General features: G+C 39.6%; 1 protein-coding gene across 1 annotated transcript; it reads right to left on the bottom strand.

Annotated features, from left to right (window-relative positions):
• Positions 1-12323: 12323 nt before the first annotated feature.
• LOC131164308 (protein INAPERTURATE POLLEN1) lies at positions 12324-13773 on the bottom strand. The gene is made up of 2 exons (XM_058121402.1): positions 13651-13773; positions 12324-13540 (listed from the first exon to the last, which is right to left on the bottom strand). The coding sequence occupies exons 1-2, from the start codon at positions 13664-13666 to the stop codon at positions 12765-12767; spliced, it is 792 nt and encodes a 263-aa protein (XP_057977385.1). The 5' UTR covers positions 13667-13773; the 3' UTR covers positions 12324-12764.
• Between the last annotated feature and the right edge of the window lie 5544 nt (positions 13774-19317).

Here is a 19317-nt window from a genome sequence, read left to right as displayed (position 1 = left end):
AAGAGAGCACTCCAAAGGTATGATGCCACCTTACAATAAAGAAACAGGTGGGAGTTCACTCCATTGGGCTCACTGCACGTAAAGCAAATATAGGGATTGAGATTATAAGGGCCTTCTTGTTTGTAACATGTCATCTGTAAAAGTCTATCCAATGGTACAATCCATATGAAGATCCAAAAAAAGTGGAAATTCCACAAAAGGATACCCCTCTTAGAAGAAAACAATGAGCTAATAGGTATATTTTTGAAGAGAAAAAAAATTCATCAACCAAAGCACCTTTAGCTCCAAAGAAACCTCACTTGCCCATATATCCTCCCAAATGCAAACTTTGTTTTCATACCCATTTTGAAATGGGTGAGAGGAAAGAGTTGATATGCAACCTGGGACATCAATTTTTAAGGACAAACATGAGAGATAATACCACTTCCTCTACTCTCCCACACATTTCGATGGAAATCATATTTACTTCTATTCACCTTGTGCCATAGGGAGTTTACTCCAAAGAAAACCTTCACAATTATTTACCAATTAGGGAGTTGTTTTTGGATACCACATTACCAAGCCCTAGTTCCCCTTCGGATAGGTTTTTCTAACAACCTTCTAACTAACCCAATTGCTCTCTGATAAACCTAACCAAGGGAAATAAAGCATCAAAACTTCTTAAGTATCATGGCCACCTTCAAAGGCACTCTAAAGAGAGAAACAAGGAAGATAGGGATGTTAAATAGTGAAGCACTTATGAGCATGATGTGATCCCCAAGAGATTAATGTGCCCATCTCCATCCCTCCAATCTTTTATCCACCCTCTTAATAACCAGGTCCCAAAAGGCCAAGGAATTCAAAGAGCACCAAAAACAAGGCAAAGATAAGAAAGCAGCCACATGAGAGAGACACAACCTACCAAGATTTTGAAGCTTTCTAACTCCTAAGTGCACAAATTAGTGCAGGCCACCCACTCTTGGATGGATTGACCTTTAATCCAAAATATTCTTAAAAATCTTGAGCAAGGTGATGGCCTTGCAAAATTTATTAGTTCCGGCATCAAGAAACAACATGGTATCATCCAAAAATTGGAGATAAGAAACCTCCATTTTCTCCCTCCCTATGCAAAGGCTCCTAATCAACCCGCAAAGGCCTCTAATCACCCCAAGTCCTAAGCCTACAAGAGCATCCTACTTAAGGTGCCCACAACTAGAGTAAATAGAAAGTGAGATGAGGGATCCTTTGCCTAAGCCCCCTCTAGAAGCTCAAAACTACACCCCTAGTTTTACCATTGACAATGACCGATCAATTGGTTGAACTCATACAACCTTTGATCCATTTTCTCTAAATCTCCCCAAATCCTTTCCTACACATTACCTTATCCAAGGAGCTCCAGTTAACTATATCTTAGGCTTTCTTAAAATCCAACTTGAATAAGAGCCTCCTCCTCCCCCTTCTCCTCATGTGTGACCATGTCAAGCTCATGTGCTTAACAATGGAATTTTATAAATGAATTCACACATGTGCTTTGGCAGCATGAAATGTGTCCTCAGGGAAAAAATCCAGAGTTTACACCACAACAAGCCTGCAAACATGTTTGGCATTGGAAACATAACCCTAAAGTATAGGCTTTAATGAATAGCAATCCTAGGGGCTCTAGGCTCTATTACATGAGAAGTCTCTTGACAAAAATACATAAAGTCCTAAAATGAAGCCAAAACTTTGTGGTAGCCATATCATCATCTTATTTGTAACTCCCAAGAATCAGTTTAGTTACCTCCTATTGTGCAACACACCAACAATCACCCAAGTCTGATACCTATTGTTATTCTCAACAATCAGCCCTTAGAAACCAATTGTCGGCACCTAGTGTGCATAGAGGAAGACCTCACACAACCTCTCATGAAACAATCAATGGAATAAGCAATAAAGCACTTGATGAAAAACTATACGAACCTAGCAATCACTCAACAATGAGAATCAATGAGCACAACAATCAAAACACAATAAATTTACGTGGTTCGACAATTTGCCTACATCCACGGGAGCAGTGGTTGTTTTCATTATAAACAATGAAGCTTACAAGCCTAATCTCATCTAGTGTTACTTAATAATGATTATACACTAATCTAATGCATACAGAAGGCCTATAGTTGATCTCAAATAATTATGTAGCGATCCCCCGAAGGAAATCCCTCTTATTAGCCCAACCTACTGATCTTGAATTAGAAAATCCGATATGTTCATGAGTGAAACCATTGACGGTTTAGGCCAAACCATCGATAGTTTGAACCCATTAAGAACACCTTGTAGTACTGCTTGAAATCATCAACGATTACACCCTAAACTATCGACAGTTTGCCCTCAAGGCTGCACCTTAGATCTCTCTCTTAGTCCCTCACATCACGGTGCTTTCCCCAGTACATGTGTTCCACTCAAAATAAAAGTCATATCCCCAACAATCTCCACCTTAGCGAATATTCACCGCTTAGGAGAAATTTGAAATCATAATCCCCACTTGCTCCACCCGAGCTAGTAGATTGGGAACCACTTCCCCTCTAACACCTAGAGACGTAAACCAAGTCCAAGCCAGCTTGAATTTGACTGTGGTAAGAAGAACTCCACCTAGCTGAAAACCTAACTCCTTGAACGATCCTCTGAACCATAATGCTACATTGGTAGCCTTAGCTAATGCCAAGAACTTCGATCTAGTTGTAATCAGTGCATCCTAAGACTGTATCCCAGAATTCCAAAAATTAGGCCTTCCCACAACATACCTCGTTATAAGCCTCCTATCATCCAAACCTCCTATGTAGTCTCCATCTACGAAACTCACAACTGACTGAACCCTCTATTTCCTTCCCAAACACCTAACTATCCTAGCATATGAATACTTTGACCTATCCCGAACATCACCATTTGTCCTCGAGTACTAAGCAATAGAATGTTTACTTAGATTCACCAATGGTGTACAGGTGACCAGTTTAACATTAACCATGTTAAACCTCTTCAAAATCCGATCCCCAAAACCACCCTTAGATAACCACAATCTCCATATAGTTTTGTTCATATAGCCACCCTGAGTTAACACCAATCTTCTGATAGCTATGACTAAAAATTCACCTCAAGATAGTCTTAATCTCCCTGTAATTTTATCCTTGCGAATCTCCAACCGGAGAACACTTTTGGCAGCACTCAAAATCTTCATGTCAACTTTCTTTCTCAACAGAGTCCCTTACTGATTTATCTCAATCAGAACCTTCCCAACAATCAACATGTCACTCATATAAAACAATAGAATTATTGCCCACTTGCATCCTATCTCCCTCTCCCCCTCTGGGAGCACCACCAACTCCTACGTCTAATTCTTATACAGTACCTCCATCTCCTCCACCATGGAACTTATTCACCTACCCTTCTCCTGGTCATGCACTGCCTCCTAGGAGGTAGTAGGATCCTTCCTAGTAGTAATGGTTGCATAAGACATCATATCATACCTAGGCGGTAGTCTGATAGTGCCTTTGAGCCCATTGTGATCATGCTGGTCTCCCGAACTTGAACTCCACACATTATGACCAATGTCATCTCTGCCTTAAGTCTATAACTCTACATGTATCAAATCTCCTTTCTACTCCAATTTATCCTCTGATACAACAAGTCTCCTAAGCTAGAACTCCCTCCACTTCTGCACTGAGTCTCCAACTCCACCTGCACCATATGCTCATTGCTGCTATTGCAACTTTCTGACACTTGTTTCTCTTCATCTACCTAAGTATGCAATCCTATGATTTTAACACCTAAAACCATGTCTACACTAATATCCACCCTGTTTTCGATTGGATCACCCAGCTTGAATTTATCTTTCTTATATACCAGAAAGATGCACTTTCTAGACAACAGACCAAGCCTAGATCCAACCTCACTAGAAACATAAATAGCTGGACCTCTAAAATCTACCACATGACCTTTCCAAGCCTCTCCTACAACTCTCCCATCTAGTGATACCTTTGGTGATTGATTAAATGAGAAACAAGTCATACTCGTTGACTTCACCTAGAAGTCCCTTGCAAGCCTTGCATACACCATACCCTGCTCACAAAACTCCTAGAACACCAGCATACTTAGCACCAATATTTGACCTGGTGAACTATCTCCTGGTCTGGTACTCCACCTTAGCCACAAGTTACACCTGGCAGACATCTCCAACTCATACCGTGTGAGATACCCCAAGACCTTTTGTGAAAACCTCATGGAATACCCATGTCCAACTGGCGATGCTGCCCTCACCAGTCCCCAAACATCCATAACAATTTAGTTAAGAATACCCTTCATTTTGTATGTGGTTATATTACACAAGAGGACATTATCTGACTCAGAATTTTTAGCTACAGCTCCATCTACAACTGTGTCACCTTGCATTACATAGAGATTCCCTACCATCCTCTGTCCCTTCATCACCATTAAGACATCATTACACACCATCATCGCCCCACCTTCAGACTTGTAACTATATCCATTACAATCAAAAGCACCCAATGATATCACATTCCTCCGTGGATCAGGTACATGCCTTACCCCACACAAAGTCCTTACCACACCATCATACATCTTGATCCTAATATCCCTCATTCCAAAAATTTTGCAAACTGCGCCATTTCCCATCAAAACGGAATCAGAACTCACCAATCTGTAAGTGGTGAACCAGGCTTTGTTAAGCACCCAATGATATCACATTCCTCCATGGATCAGGTACATACCTTACCCCACACAAAGTCCTTACCACACCATCATACATCTTGATCCTAATATCCCTCATTCCAAAAATTTTGCAAACCGCGCCATTTCCCATCAAAACGGAATCAGAACTCACCAATCTGTAAGTGGTGAACCAGGCTTTGTTGGGTGTCATATGAAAATAACATCCCAAGTCTAAGATCCAAGAACTCGTGAGGCATTCTGAACCTAATGAAATAGAAAGAATCTCACAATCACTACTCCCTGAGTCCACTTCTTCCATTACATTCGCAGACTTTGAAGAACCCTCTTGAACTTTTGCCTTCCCCTTCTCTCACTCTTGATATTTCATTTTCATATGCCCTAATTTCCCGCACTTAAAATAACGAACGTCCTTCCTCCTCCTAGATTGAGTTTTATTACCATTCGATCCACTCTAAGATTTGCCTCTCCCACGATCCTGACTACCCTTCACCACGTGCCCTTCCCCATGTGAACCCTCATCACTGGCCTTCTTCCTTTGATGGAACCTCAGCAATGCACTTGTGATATCCTCCAACTCTAGGGTTTCTGTCCCCCAAGTCAGCGTCATAACCAAATTCTCATATGTAGGCGACATAGGTAGGGAATTCAACAGCATCAACATTTTGTCCTCCTCCTCGAACTTCACATCAACTCGCCCCAGATGAATAATGATATGATTAAATGTGTTGATGTGTTGAGTCAAGTTTGAACCCTCTTCCATCTTAAGTCAATATAATTTTTGCTTAATATACAACTTGTTTGTCAATGACTTAGACATGTACCGATGCTCTAGTTTCAGCCAAACGCTACCTACTAGGCCTTATCCGTGACATGATACAACACGTCATCTACTAGATATAACCTAATAATGGACACAGTTTTTGCTCCCAACTCCTTCCAACTTGCGTCATCCACGCTTTCCAGCTTCTTTTCGTATAGACCTTTCACCATCCCTTGCTGCACTAGTAAGTCCTTCACCCTCCTCTGCCACAGCCCAAAGTTCCCCATTTCATCAAATTTAGTAACCTCGAACCTTGCAGAAGAAATCCCAGCCATTGAGAACAATTAGCTCTAATACCAATTACTTTGCAACACGCCAATAATCACCCGATTCTAATACCAATTGTTGTTCTCGACAATCAGCCCTCAGAAACCAATTTTAGGCACTAAGTGTGCGTAGCAGAAGACCTCACACAACCTCTCACAAAACAATCAATGGAACAAGCAAGTAAGCACTCAATGATGAACTATATGAACCTAACAATCACTCAACAATGAGAATCAACGAAAGCAACAAACAAAACATAAGAAATTTACATGATTCGGCGAATTGCTTACGTGCATGGGAGCAACGGTTGTTTTCACTATGAAGAATGAAGCTTACATGTCTAATCTCATCTAGGGTTATATAATAATGATTATATACTAATATAATGCGTATAGAAGACCAATAGTTAATCTAAAACACTTCTATAGCGATTCCATAAAGGAAATCCCTCTTATTAGCCCAACTATTGATCTCTGATTCGAAAATCCGTAACTTTCGTGAGTGAAATCATCAATGAATTGAATTTAAGAAGAACACCTTGCAGCACTACTTGAAATCGTCGATGGTTACACCCTAAACTGTCAATGGTTTGCCCTTAGGGTTGCACCCTGCATCTCTCTCTTAGTCCCTCACGTCACGGTGCTTTCACCGGTACATGCATTCCACTTAGAATATAAACCATATCCCCAACACTTCCTAGGTATTTCCTTCATTATTAATAAATGAAACTTTTTCTCTGAGAAAGTTGGGATAAGAGGAAGCTGGTAGGAAAGAAGTCCAAAACATATCCGACTAAATGGAACAAAAGAGGAGAAAAAGAATTCCTATGCTCTCTTCTTAGTCTTTCTAGTCACAAAATCAAGTTTCAATATGTAAACTCTAATCCTGAATTATCAAACTGCTTTAAATTTTGTAAACTAACAAGCTAATGTATTAGAACAATGATAACATGACTTTTAAGAAGAAAAAAGAACATACAATATATGTGCACTATATAATAAAAAATGTTGTTCGCGAAAGCCCTTTCACACACTCACAAATTAATCAACAAACAACACATGCAATCATTCAATGATGAACTATACTAAAGAAGAAAGAGGCAAACACTTAGTAATGATAAGAACGAAAGCAACAATCAAAATACACAAGATTTACATGGTTCGACAATTTGTATGTGTCCACAGGAGCAACAACTCTTGTTATCACTATCAATTATGTCTAGCTAGCATTAGGGTCACAAAACATTGATTATGTATAAACCTTCAGCATACATGAACCCTAGATCCTATCTAAACCATCCCTGTAGCGATCCTTGGAGGGAAAACCTCCAATATACCCAATCTACTGGCCTCCTGATTTGAATTACATGACGTGCGTCAACTAAAACCATCGACAGATTAGGCCAAATCTTTGGCTTTTTGAATCCAAGAAGTAGTCCCTACATTATGCCTGAAACCGTAGATGGTTATCCCTCTTATTGCAGCCTTCTCTCTTGCTCTTATTCCTCATTTCACTTAGCTTTCCTGGTGCATGAATTCCACACAAAATTTGAGCCACATCTCAACCTTGGCGAATATTCACCACTTAGAAATTCTAAAAGCATAATTGTTGTTCCAGCTTGGCTAGTAGATTGAGATTGACTCCCATCTAGCACCTGGAGAAGTTGATTAAGTCCAAGCAATGCTTGAACTTATCCATTTTGACTGGCTTTGTTAGAATATCAGCCGCATTGTCAAACGTATGAACTTTATCAAGTAGAAGTTCTCATAAAGCAATCAGTTCTCTGGCCCTATACCACACATCAATGTGCTTTGTCCTCGCATGGTACACCCGATTTTTCACCAAGTATATGGCACTCTAACTATCACACTATAGCCAAACTCCAACTTACTAGACACCCAGCTCTCTAACCAATCCCGTAAACCACAATGACAACCTCAGCCACTACTATGTACTCTGACTCAATAGTAGATAAAGCTATGAGCGACTGCACCATAGTCCTCCAACAAATAGGTCCTCCCACAAGGGTAAATATGTATCTTGTGGTACATTTCCTATCATCCAAGTCTCCTATGTAGTTAGCATCCATGTACCCTACCACCGATGGATCACTCTGTTGTCCACTGAACATGATGCCATATCCATCTGTACCCCTCAAGTACTTAAGAATCCACTTTACAGCGTTCCAATGTTGTCGAACCGGATTCGGGAAGAACTTGTTCACCACATTGACAGCATGTGTCAGGCTGGCCTCGTACACACCATCGCTTAAATCAAACACCCCATTACACTAGCACATATCATGAACCTCATTGTATGTCCTTGGGCATTAGGTAGTAAACATCCTGAAATGACTCACCAAAGGTGTGCTCACTAACTTAGCATTAGTCATGCTAAACCTCTCCAGCACCTTCTCCACATAGCCACCCTGAGATAACCATAGTCTCCCTATAGCTCTGTCCCTGTGAATTTCCATACCGAGTATCCTCTTGGCTGCACCCAAGTCCTTCATGTTGAACTCTTTTCCCAGCAAAGTCTTCAACTGATTCACGTCGACCATGTCTTTAGCTGCAATCAGCATATTGTCAATATTCAACAACAAAAATATAAGAGAACCATCCTCAAGACTCCTCACATAGATGCAACAATCGTACGCACTCCTCTAGTAACCAATACGGGTCATATAGGCATCAAACATCTTGTACCGCTGCCTCAGAGACTACTTTAGCCCATATAGTGACTTCTTCAATTTGCAGACTAAGTGGCTCCTGTCTAGGTTGGCTAAACTCTTCTATTTGTGCCATGTAAATCAGCTCCTCTAGATCACCATAGAGGAAGATCGTCTTTATGTCCATCTGCTTTAGATGCATATCATATTGCACCACCAGTCCCAACACTACCCTAATGAAAGTGTGCCTGACCACAGGGGAGAAGATTTCATTATAATCTACTCCTTTCCTTTGCGAGTATCCCTTTGCTACCAAGCGAGCCTTGTACTTCTCTCTTTCCCTTTCTAAAACTACTTCTTTCTTCTTGTATACCCACTTGCATCCAATCGCTCGCTTCCCAGCTAGAAGCTCCACCAAGTCCCACGCCTGTTTTTTATGCAACGACTCCATCTCCTCCATCATAGTGCCTATCCAACTACCCTTCTCCTGACTATTTAGGACCTCCTGAAAGGTAGTAGGATCCCCCTTCTAGTGATAAGCGCAGAAGACACCAGAATGATAAACTGTACCTGGGGGTGGCCTGATGACAAGTTTGGGTTTGTCTACAGCTATGCTACAATGCAATTGCTGGTCATTCGAGCTAGAACTCCCTATGTTATGAAGATCATCATCTCCACCCCAAGTTTTTGACTCCACCTGTACCTCAAGTTGATCTCTCAAGCCAAGACTCCTTACATGCCTGCCCTAAGTCTCCAACTCAACCTAAATCGCATACTCGTTACTATTGAGATTTTCTAGCACCTATTTCTCTATTTCCTCCTCAGTACGCTGCAACATGGTTTTATCATCAAAAACCACGCCCCTACTGTTCACACCTTGTTTACCACTGGATTCTATAGCTTGAACTCTTTCATGCCTTTCTGATATCCAAAAAAGATGCACCGTCTAGACTTCGACTCAAGCTTAGATCTCTCCTCACCAAGAATGTGCACATAGGATGGACACCCAAATACTCTCAATCCAGAGTAGTATACCTCGTTATCTCCATGCCTCCTTCGCAAATTTCTTATTCAATAATGTCTTTGGTAATCTGTTTACCAAGAAACAAGCAATACTAACTACCTCGGCCCAAAAATTCATAGTGAGACCGGCATGCAACTTGAGGCAGCAAGCTGTTTCAGTTAGGGTTTGGTTCATCCTTTCCACCACACCATTTTGCTATAGTGTCCGACTTACTATAAAATGCCTCCTTATGACATGCTGCTCGTAAAACTCTCTGAAACCCAAGTTTGTATACTCAGTTCCATTGTCTATCCTGAGGAACTTCATCTTTCTCCCGATCTGGTTTTCCACCTCAGCTTTCCATAGTTTAAACTTGGAAAACATATCTAACTTGTGTTACATGAAGTAAACCCAAACCTTTCGTGAGTAATTGTCAATGAAGCTCATGAAATACACATGTCCCCCTCATGATGCCACTCTCACTGGTCCCCAAAAGTTCGAATGAATGTAGTCCATTACTCCCTCCATCTTGTGCGCAGCTGTCATGAACTGAACACGATTCTACTTCCCAAGCACATAGTACTTTCATAACTCTAGTTTACATGATTTTACCCCATTTAGAATATTTCTCTTGTGAAGTTCCTTCATTCCACGCTCACTCATATGCTCTAAATGCATATGCCAAAGAATGATACTATCAGACTTACACTCCATGGTTGCAGCTCCACCTACAATTGTGGTACCTAGCAGTGTATATATATTTCCCAACACTCTCTTCCCCTTCATCATGGTCAGAACGCCTTTACTCACCTTCATTACCTCACCTTAATATTTTTAATTGAAATCGTTACAATCCAAGGTGCCTAACAAAACCAGAATCTTCCTCAACTGTGGCATGTGCCTTACATCACACAACGTCCTCACCACACCATTGTACATCTTGATTCTGACATTCCCCATCCCGATCACTTTGCACACAAAGTCATTTCTCATCAAAATGGAACTAGAACTAACTAATATGTACGTAGTGACCAATCCTTGTTGGGTGTCGTATGATAAGAACATGCCAAGTCCAAGATCCAAGAATCTCCGAACTCATCCGACCTCGATGAAACCGAAAGCATATCACTGTCACCACTCTCAAAGTCTCCTTCTTTCACTACATTCACCATTTTTTACGAACCTTCTTTGGTTCCAGCAACCCCCTTTCTTTTCTCCAAACACTCGGGTTTTATGTGCCCCCTTTTCTCACTTTTAAAACACCACACGTCATTCCTCTTCCTGGATTTGGACCGAGCCCTATGGCTTCTTGATCCACCCTAGAAGTTGCTCCTCCTACGATCCTGATTCCCCTTCAACACATGAGCCCTCATCGCTGGCCTTCTTCTTTCGGTGGAACCCCAGCAATGCACTCATGATGTCTTCCAACTCTAGGATTTTTTTTCCCCAAAGTCAGCGTCATAGACAAGTTTTCTTATGTAGAAGATGTTGGTAGGGAATTTAGCAGTATTAATGTTTTATCTTCTTCCTTGAACTTTACATCAACTCACTTCATATCACTAATGATCTGATTGAATGTGTTGATGTGCTGAGTTCGGTCTAAACGCTCTACCATCTAAAGCCAATAACGTTTTTGCTTAAAATACAACTTGTTCGTAAACGACTTGGACATGTACTGGCTTTCAAGTTTCAGTCAAACCGCAGCCGATGATTCCTCATCCATGACGTGATACATCACGTCATCGGCCAGACAATGCCGGATAGTGGACACAACCTTTGCTTCTAGCTCCATCCAACTTGCGCCATTCATATCGTCCAACTTTTTTTGTGTAGAGCCTTCACCATCCCTTGCTACACTAGCAAGTCCTTCACCCTCCTCTGCCAAAGTATGAAATTCTCAGTTCCATCGAACTTATTAACGTCGAACTTCATCGAATTAGACCCCAGCCATTGAGAACCAATAGCTTTGATACCACTTGTTATTCACATATGTGCAGTGAAAACCCTTTCACACACTCACGAATTAATCGACGAACAACCAGTGCAATCACTCAATGATGAACTATACTAAAGAAGAAAGAAGCAAATACTTCGCGATGAGAAGAACAAAAGCAACAATCAAAATATACAAGATTTATGTAGTTCAACTATTTGCTTACTTCCATGGGAGTAGCAACTCCAATTCTTACTATTAATTATGTCTAGTTTACATTAGGGTTAAAAAACATTGATTATATATGAACCCTAAGCATACAAGAACCTTAGATCCTATTTAAACCATCCCTGTAGCAATCCCCGGAGGAAAGACCTCCGATCTACCCAATCTACTAGCCTCCTAATTTGAATTACATGACGTGCACTGACTAAAATCGTCGACGATTTAAAGCCGAGTAGACCCTCCATTCTGTCTGAAACTGTCAACGGTTACAGCCTAAACCATTGACGGTTATCCCTCTTCTGCAACCTTCTCTCTTACTCTTATTCCTCGCTTCACGTAACTTTCCCGGTGTACGTGTTGCACTCAAAATATGAGTCACATCCCCAACAAAAAATAAATCACATCAAATTGTAGAAGTTACACTTTCTATGCATAAAATATTAGCCTACACAGTTGATTCTAGTGCATCTCGAAGGTTTTTTGGGTATTCCACTCTTGCGCAAGTGCAGGAACTGTACATTACTCTGCTCAAGCAACTTTTTTTTTTTCTTTTTCTTTCCTGTTTTATAACAAAAATTACAAAATTAAGATAATGAAGCAAGGAGGAATGGAAGTGATTTGTTGAAGCATTCACCAATTATCCATCACTATTCTCAGCATATTATCAATCATTACAACCAAGAACCATGGGATTATTTGGAACAGCAGTCAACAACATTTTACAATTTGCATATATTACTTTCTACAAGTACTTTACAAGTTTTATGCTTTTAGCAATCCTTAATGGGGAACTATAATCAGAATACCCAGACTAAGAAAAATTGTCTTCATAATCATTGCAAAACATGAAATTGCAACCCTCCCAAAAAGAATACACCAGGACAAATTCAAGAGAACAGCAAAACTGATGATGAGAACATAAAGTAATAAAGAACCTTAATTGGACCAATTTGGGAATGGAATTAAACTGGGCATTGTGAAAAGACTTCCCCCAAAAGCTCCACACTCCCAAACCTTTCTTCTTCAATACATACAAAGGGAAGCCCACAGCACAGAAAGAAAATCACAGAGAAACCATTTGGCAAAAACCCATCTTTGCCCAGCAAGAAAAGAACAAAAGAAGAATCAAAACCACAACATGGATTTCTCAGGTGAGAGGCATTTTGCACTGCTCAAACTCACTGAGTAATTCAGGATCCCTGAACCCAACAAGAAATTGGGCTAGCCCTTCCAAGAACAGAGCCGCCTGAAAAACATTGGTGGCGCTCAATATGTCTGCAAGAACACTCCTCCGAAGCCTATTTGCGTCCGCGAAAACCCCAATCATCTCCTCCGTTTGAGCTTCCATGGCCTCCCCTAGTGCCTCTTTCGCCCCCTCCTTCTTACCTTCATACTTCACCCAATCAACCGCTAAACGATCGATAAGCCCTGCTTGCGCGTCCCACGCGCGCACCATCAGCGCTGGAACCATCAGTCTCAACCCGCACTCGATTTGCTCGACCCTGTTCGTTAGGGTTTCAGAAGGGTTTTCCCATGCCATTGCAATTTGCCATGGTTTATTGAAGAATTCGGAATTTCCCCCAATTTCAAGGTCGCTGACGTCGTCGTCGTCGAGAAATGATCGGAGGAGGTTGGTGAAAAGATACGGATGGAAGTCGCCGAGCCAGAGGAAGGGCCTTTCGAGTGAGTTGCGCCACTCGGGGTAGAGGAGCTGAGCAACATCGTCGGAGGCGGCGAGGTCGAGAGCTTCGTAGTAGGCGAGGAAGTGGTGGTGGAGCATCTCGACGTGGGAGGTGAGCAGAGCGGGCGGCGACACCAGCATTGAGCGGCGGAGGATGGGAAGGAGGGTGTTCTTGAGGGCGGCAATCCATTGGGCGTAGTAGTCCTTCAAAGGTCGAGAGGCTTTCTTGCGGCTGAAGATACCTATTACAGCCATTGAAGATGCAGAAATTATGATCAACATTCCTTGAAGAGAGAGAGAGAGAGAGAGAGAGAGAGAGAGAGAGAGAGAGAGAGAGAGAGAGAGAGGTTACCTACGGCTTTCATCATCTTGGAAGATGGGGTTCTTGGGTTTGTGAATGTGATCCAGTGGAGTTTGATTCTTCAGTAGCAGAGAAGGAGGAATAAAGAAGAAGCCAAGAAGGCGAAGGAAACAGTGGAGATTGCTGAATTTGGATAAATATTTCAGGTAAAGGAGAGAGTTTTTGGAGGGAAAAATAGGAACGTTTCAAACCATCATTGCGTTTAACTGACTCTTGCTTTCTGGAACGAATCCTCGTAAAATGGAATGAAACTAGGTAGGACGGAATAATTTATTACTCGTTTGGTTTAAAAAAAGAAAAAGAAAAAAGCCACATTAATGAAATTAGAGCAATAATAAAATCGAGATTAGAATGAAATTAATGTATTAGAGCAGTAATAAAATCAAGCTTAGAATGAAATTAATGTTAGAATATCATTACTAGGCTTAGATACTTATACCTTGAGAATGGAATGTAAAATATGATGTGTGATGGGAATTAAGAATAAATTCTCGAAATCTGTGAGAAACAAAATAGAGAAAGAATACACACCAAAGAAAAATCAATCACATGCACAATATAGTATTTAAGTGGTTCGGCAATTTTGCCCACGTCCACGGAGTTATAGGGATTTCAATATTATCAGGAAGAAAACACAGAGAGTACAGCGATACAATGCTCTCTCTCTCGCTCTCTCGCAAGTACGACCGCTTAACCCTAATCACCCAAAAATAACGATTTTATATACTACAGACAAGATTCCGAACGGGTTACAAAATGGCCCAAGCTTTCGCTCCATGGACTAATCCTTAGGATAGAAATCTCTTATTAAAGAAGGGTCGAGTCATCATCCAGATTTAACATAACTAGGCTCCACAAAAGCCCAACAAATCTCCCACTTGGAGACTAGTTCAATCAACAATATTGACTGCAATCCTCCAAATAAACAATCCCTCATCCCCTGCAACTCATCCTCCTGTCCTCAAATTAGAAGACCAACTGAAGTTGCACACAGTTTCAACTTCTCAATAATAACACCCTTAGTCAACATGTCTACCGAGTTCTTAAATCCACAGATCTTCTCAAGTATTACCAGCTTATCTTCAACAAGATAACGGATAAAGTGGTATTTTGTTTGTATATGTTTCGACTTTGAATGAAAAGTCGAATTTTTGGCAAGAAAAATTGCATTCTAACTGTCACTGTGTAGAATGCCCATCTTCTGCTTCTTACCCAATTCGTCTAAGAAACCATGTAGCCAAATCATCTCCTTTCCAACTTTAGTTAATGCAATATACTTAGCTTCTTTAGTCGACAAAGTAACAATCTTTTGTAAGTTTGAAGCCTAAGATATAGTTGTGCTACCCAGAGTAAATACAAATCCAATAGTACTCTTTCTACTATCATTATCACCAACAAGATCAGCGCCTACATAACGCTGTAGTTTCAAACTTGCACCTGTGAAGCAAAAACATGTATCTAATGAACCACTCAGATATCTCAGAATTCACTTGATTGCCTCTCAATGCTGCTTTCTTGGTCTGCTCGTGAATCTGCTCACAACTCTCACTGCGTGTGCAATGTCTAAGCTTGTACACACCATAGCATACATCAAACTGCCAATAGCTGAGGCATAGGGCACCTTGCTCATATGGTCCCTTTCTTCTTCTATCTTCGGTGACTGTTCCTTGCTCAATTTGAAATGACTACCCAAGGATGTGCTCACTAGTTTAGCTTCATTCATGTTGAATATGCTGAGAATTTTCTTCACATACTCTGATTGTGAAATCTTCAATGTACCATTAGCCTTGTCTCTAATGATTCTCATTCCAAGGATTTGCTTTGTAGCTCCCAAATCCTTTATGCAAACTGTTTTGACAATTGCTTCTTCAGATTATTAATCTCCTCAATGCTAGACCCTGCAATAAGCATATCATCTACATATAACAGTAAAATGATATAAGAATTGTCAAAGAACTTAACATAACAACAGTGATCAGTTTCACATCTCTCGAACCCAATTTTATGCATAAAACTATCAAATTTCTCATACCACTGTCTTGGAGCTTGTTTTAGACCATACAAGCTCTTTCTCAGTTTGCAGACTAAATTCTCTTGTCCCTTGACAATGAACCCTTCTGGCTAAATCATGTAGATGTCTTCCTCCAAGTCACCATGAAGGAATGTCGTTTTCACATCTAACTGCTCAAGATGTAGATTTTTCTGCAGCCACCATTCCCAATACCAGTCTAATTGTCGACATCTTCACAACTGGAGAAAATATTTCTGTGAAGTCAATGCCTTCCTTTTGCTGAAACCCTTTGACAACTAATCTAGCTTTGTAGCGCTTGCTACCATCATGTTCGTTCTTTATTCTGTATACCCACTTGTTGTGCAAAGCCTTCTTCCCTACTGGCAATTTAGTTAGTTCCAATGTCTGATTCCCCAACAAGGAGTCCATCTCATCCTTCATGGCTAACTCCTACTTGCTTGAACTTTCATCCTATAAGGCTTCATCATAACACTCTGGCTCACCACCATCAATTAGGAGAAGATAATTTAAAGCAGGTGAATAACGTTGTAGAGGTCTAATGGTCCTGGAGGATCTGCAGACCGCAGTTACAAGTGTATTCTGCTTTGCCTATGATTCTCCATTCTCCTTATCATCTTCACCCATTTCCTATACAGTACTTTCAGTCAACTCATCTAAGTTAACAAACTCAGATATCTTCTGATCTATCGCTGTGATATCTGACACTACAGTTGACCTGTCCTTATACATAACCTTTTCATTAAATATCACATTTCTACTCTTGATGATTTTCCTGTTTTGTTCATCCCAAAATCGATAGCCAAATTTTTCATCACCATAGCTAATGAAATAGCATATTTTGGACTTTGCATCAAGTTTGCTTCGAGCATCAACAATATGAACATAAGAAACACAACCAAAAACTTTTAAGTGAGAGAACTTTACCTCTTTATCGCTCCAAACCTCTTCAGGAAGTTTGAACTCCATGGGAACTGAAGGTCCTCGATTTATCAGATAAGCTGCAGTACTAACAGCATCAACCCATAAAGTTTTTGGTACTCCAGCATGCAACCTCATACTCTTAACACGCTCATTAAGAGTTCTGTTCATACGCTCAGCCACACCATTCTGTTGTGGTGTCTTCAGAATGATCCTTTCCATTATGATTCCATGTGCAGCACAATACTCTCTGAACCCTCTATCTATATACTCTCCTCCATTGTCTGACCTCAAACACTTTACTTTCAAACTCGTCTCTATCTCAACCATAACCTTCCACTTCTTAAAAGTTTCAAATACATTATATTTATTTTTTCAGAAAATAAACTCATACCTTTCTAGTTGAGTCATCAATGAAAGTAACGTAGTACTGTACGGCCCAAGCCTTCGCTCCATGAACTAAGCTTTAAGATAGAAATCTCTCATTAAAGAAAGGTTGGGTCATCATCCAGATTTAACGTAAGTAGGCTCCACAAAAGCCAAACAATGTGTTTCTTTTTTCTTTTAAAAAATGCCCTCTCAAAAGTAAAAGATGGCAAGATCTTTTCCATCCCCCTCTATCTCATCCCCAACATGAACTCTACGGGTAGCTTCGCTAACAAGTTGGCTACCAAATTTGGTAGCATCGAGCTACTCAATGCACCAAGGAGGAGGAGTTTCTCTCTCCCATTCAAATGTTAGAGAGAGAGAGAGAGAGAGTATGGAAATTGAAAATCTGATATTTTTTTATTAAAGAGAGAGATGCTCTCACTTCTCTCTAAAGAGAAGCGCATGACCGTGGTGCTGAGTTCTCTTGCGTGATTGATTCTTCGTGTAGCACTAGGATCTGTTGCTGGTGATGCACGATTTGGATTTGCTGAAGGTTGCTTCAACCTCCAGTGGTGATTTGTTGAGCTGATTTCCAACTTCTTGTTTTCTGTTAGTCGGAAAACTTGAAATTAGAAATTTTTCGTGCTGGTATTTGAAAGGATTTCGTCTCCTCGCCCTGGATTTTCTATAGATTTGTGGCTATGGGTGGTGGACTGATGAGATTGGAGTGAGTGCGATTCTAGATCTCACGGATTTGGAGTCCCTGGGTGTGAGATGCTCTGTTGCAGGTTTGGGTTGCTAGGATTGTGTGTCTCGATTGTTGCTTCCGCTTCAGATCTTCTTGTTTTTCATCTTAGAGTTTTGATTGTGGTTCAAAGTTCAGCGGAGACTTATATCAGGATTGTTTGTTGGAATTTCTTTTCTGACGTTTCAAAACTAGTTCGGTGATGTTTAGATTGTTCATTCAGTGCCCTTGAATTTTCAGATCTGGTGTTGATTTGATTTAGTGAAAGATTAAGATGAAAGATTCATTCTAAATGAAAATGGTTTCTGCCTCGGTTCATTTTAGAATATTGATTGTGTTTCGAAGTTTTCAGGTTGTTCCTCAGTTCTTGCTTCAGTGGTAGTTCGTTGTGCGGCTTGTGCCTGTTTGATCCGTTCGCCGTGACACTGTTTGGTTTGTTGTTGTTTCTGGGCGGGTATTTTGAAATTCAAAGGCTGTCTGGGTCACTGGCACTTCTGTGCGCTTCAGTCACTGTTTGGGTTAGTGCTGCTTTCATGCTGGCCTCTCCTTCCTAGCTGCAGTCACGTGCTGCCCGGCCTTTTCGCTGAAGTTTTTTTCGATTTTATCTTTTTTTAAAAAAGATATATTAAATAATACATTTTCTGGGAAAATATTTTTCAGAATAACTTTGACGTAATCTCGTTGCGTGGAGTAGTGAGATTTAAGCAAATTTCGCTACTTCATTTGTCACATGTCATTCCCATAAAAAATATTATTTAATATATTTTAAAAAAAATGATAAATAGGGAAATAAATTATTCTGCGTAATAAATCGGGAAATAAATTCTTTTAATATATTTTTTAAAAAAATGATAAATCGGGAAATAAATTCTTGTATGTAATAAATTGATTTATTATTATTATAATAATAAATGATAAATTTATTTCTCGATTTATCATTTTTTTTAAAATATATCAAAAAAATTTATTACATAATAAATTAAAAATTTGAACTTTATTTAAATTATTAATTTTAATTGTACGTGAAATTAATATATATATTGACACAACAAAAAAAATTACTTTAATATTTATTTTAAGAAAACATTTGCATCTCTCCCCTTTTTATATTTATTATTTTAAGAAATAATAATAAAAAGTTATGAAGATTTATTTAAATTTTAAAATACAAAATCATTTATAAAATTATTATGTACTATATATATATATTAAACTATTTTAAAATTTTCTAAAATATCCATATAATTATCTGTAATTCTTACCTTGTATGCATTGCTTTGGTTCTTTAATTTTTTTTTTAAAAAATCCCAAAAATTGATAATTTAATTGAATTAAAATATCCCCTAATTTTTTTATTATTTTATTTTTTATTACTCATAATTTTAATATGTATGGGTCTTTTGGAACATCTCAAGTGACGCCAAACCGCCTAATTAATCTCAATAATTAAAATTTAAAGTATGGTATCATTTTTATTTTTTTATATTCATTTTTGTACAGTGAAGAAGCAGTTTATCACAAAAAAATCTGGTATTGAATAAATATTGAAATTACTGCTCGTAGCTTTGCAGTGTTAATAATAAGTATTTTTCTT

This window comes from Malania oleifera, chromosome 9 (assembly GCF_029873635.1).
Source record: "Malania oleifera isolate guangnan ecotype guangnan chromosome 9, ASM2987363v1, whole genome shotgun sequence".
Taxonomy (NCBI): domain Eukaryota; kingdom Viridiplantae; phylum Streptophyta; class Magnoliopsida; order Santalales; family Ximeniaceae; genus Malania; species Malania oleifera.
The sequence above is the reverse complement of the archived record's forward strand: the minus strand, read 5'-3'. Positions and strand labels throughout refer to the sequence as shown.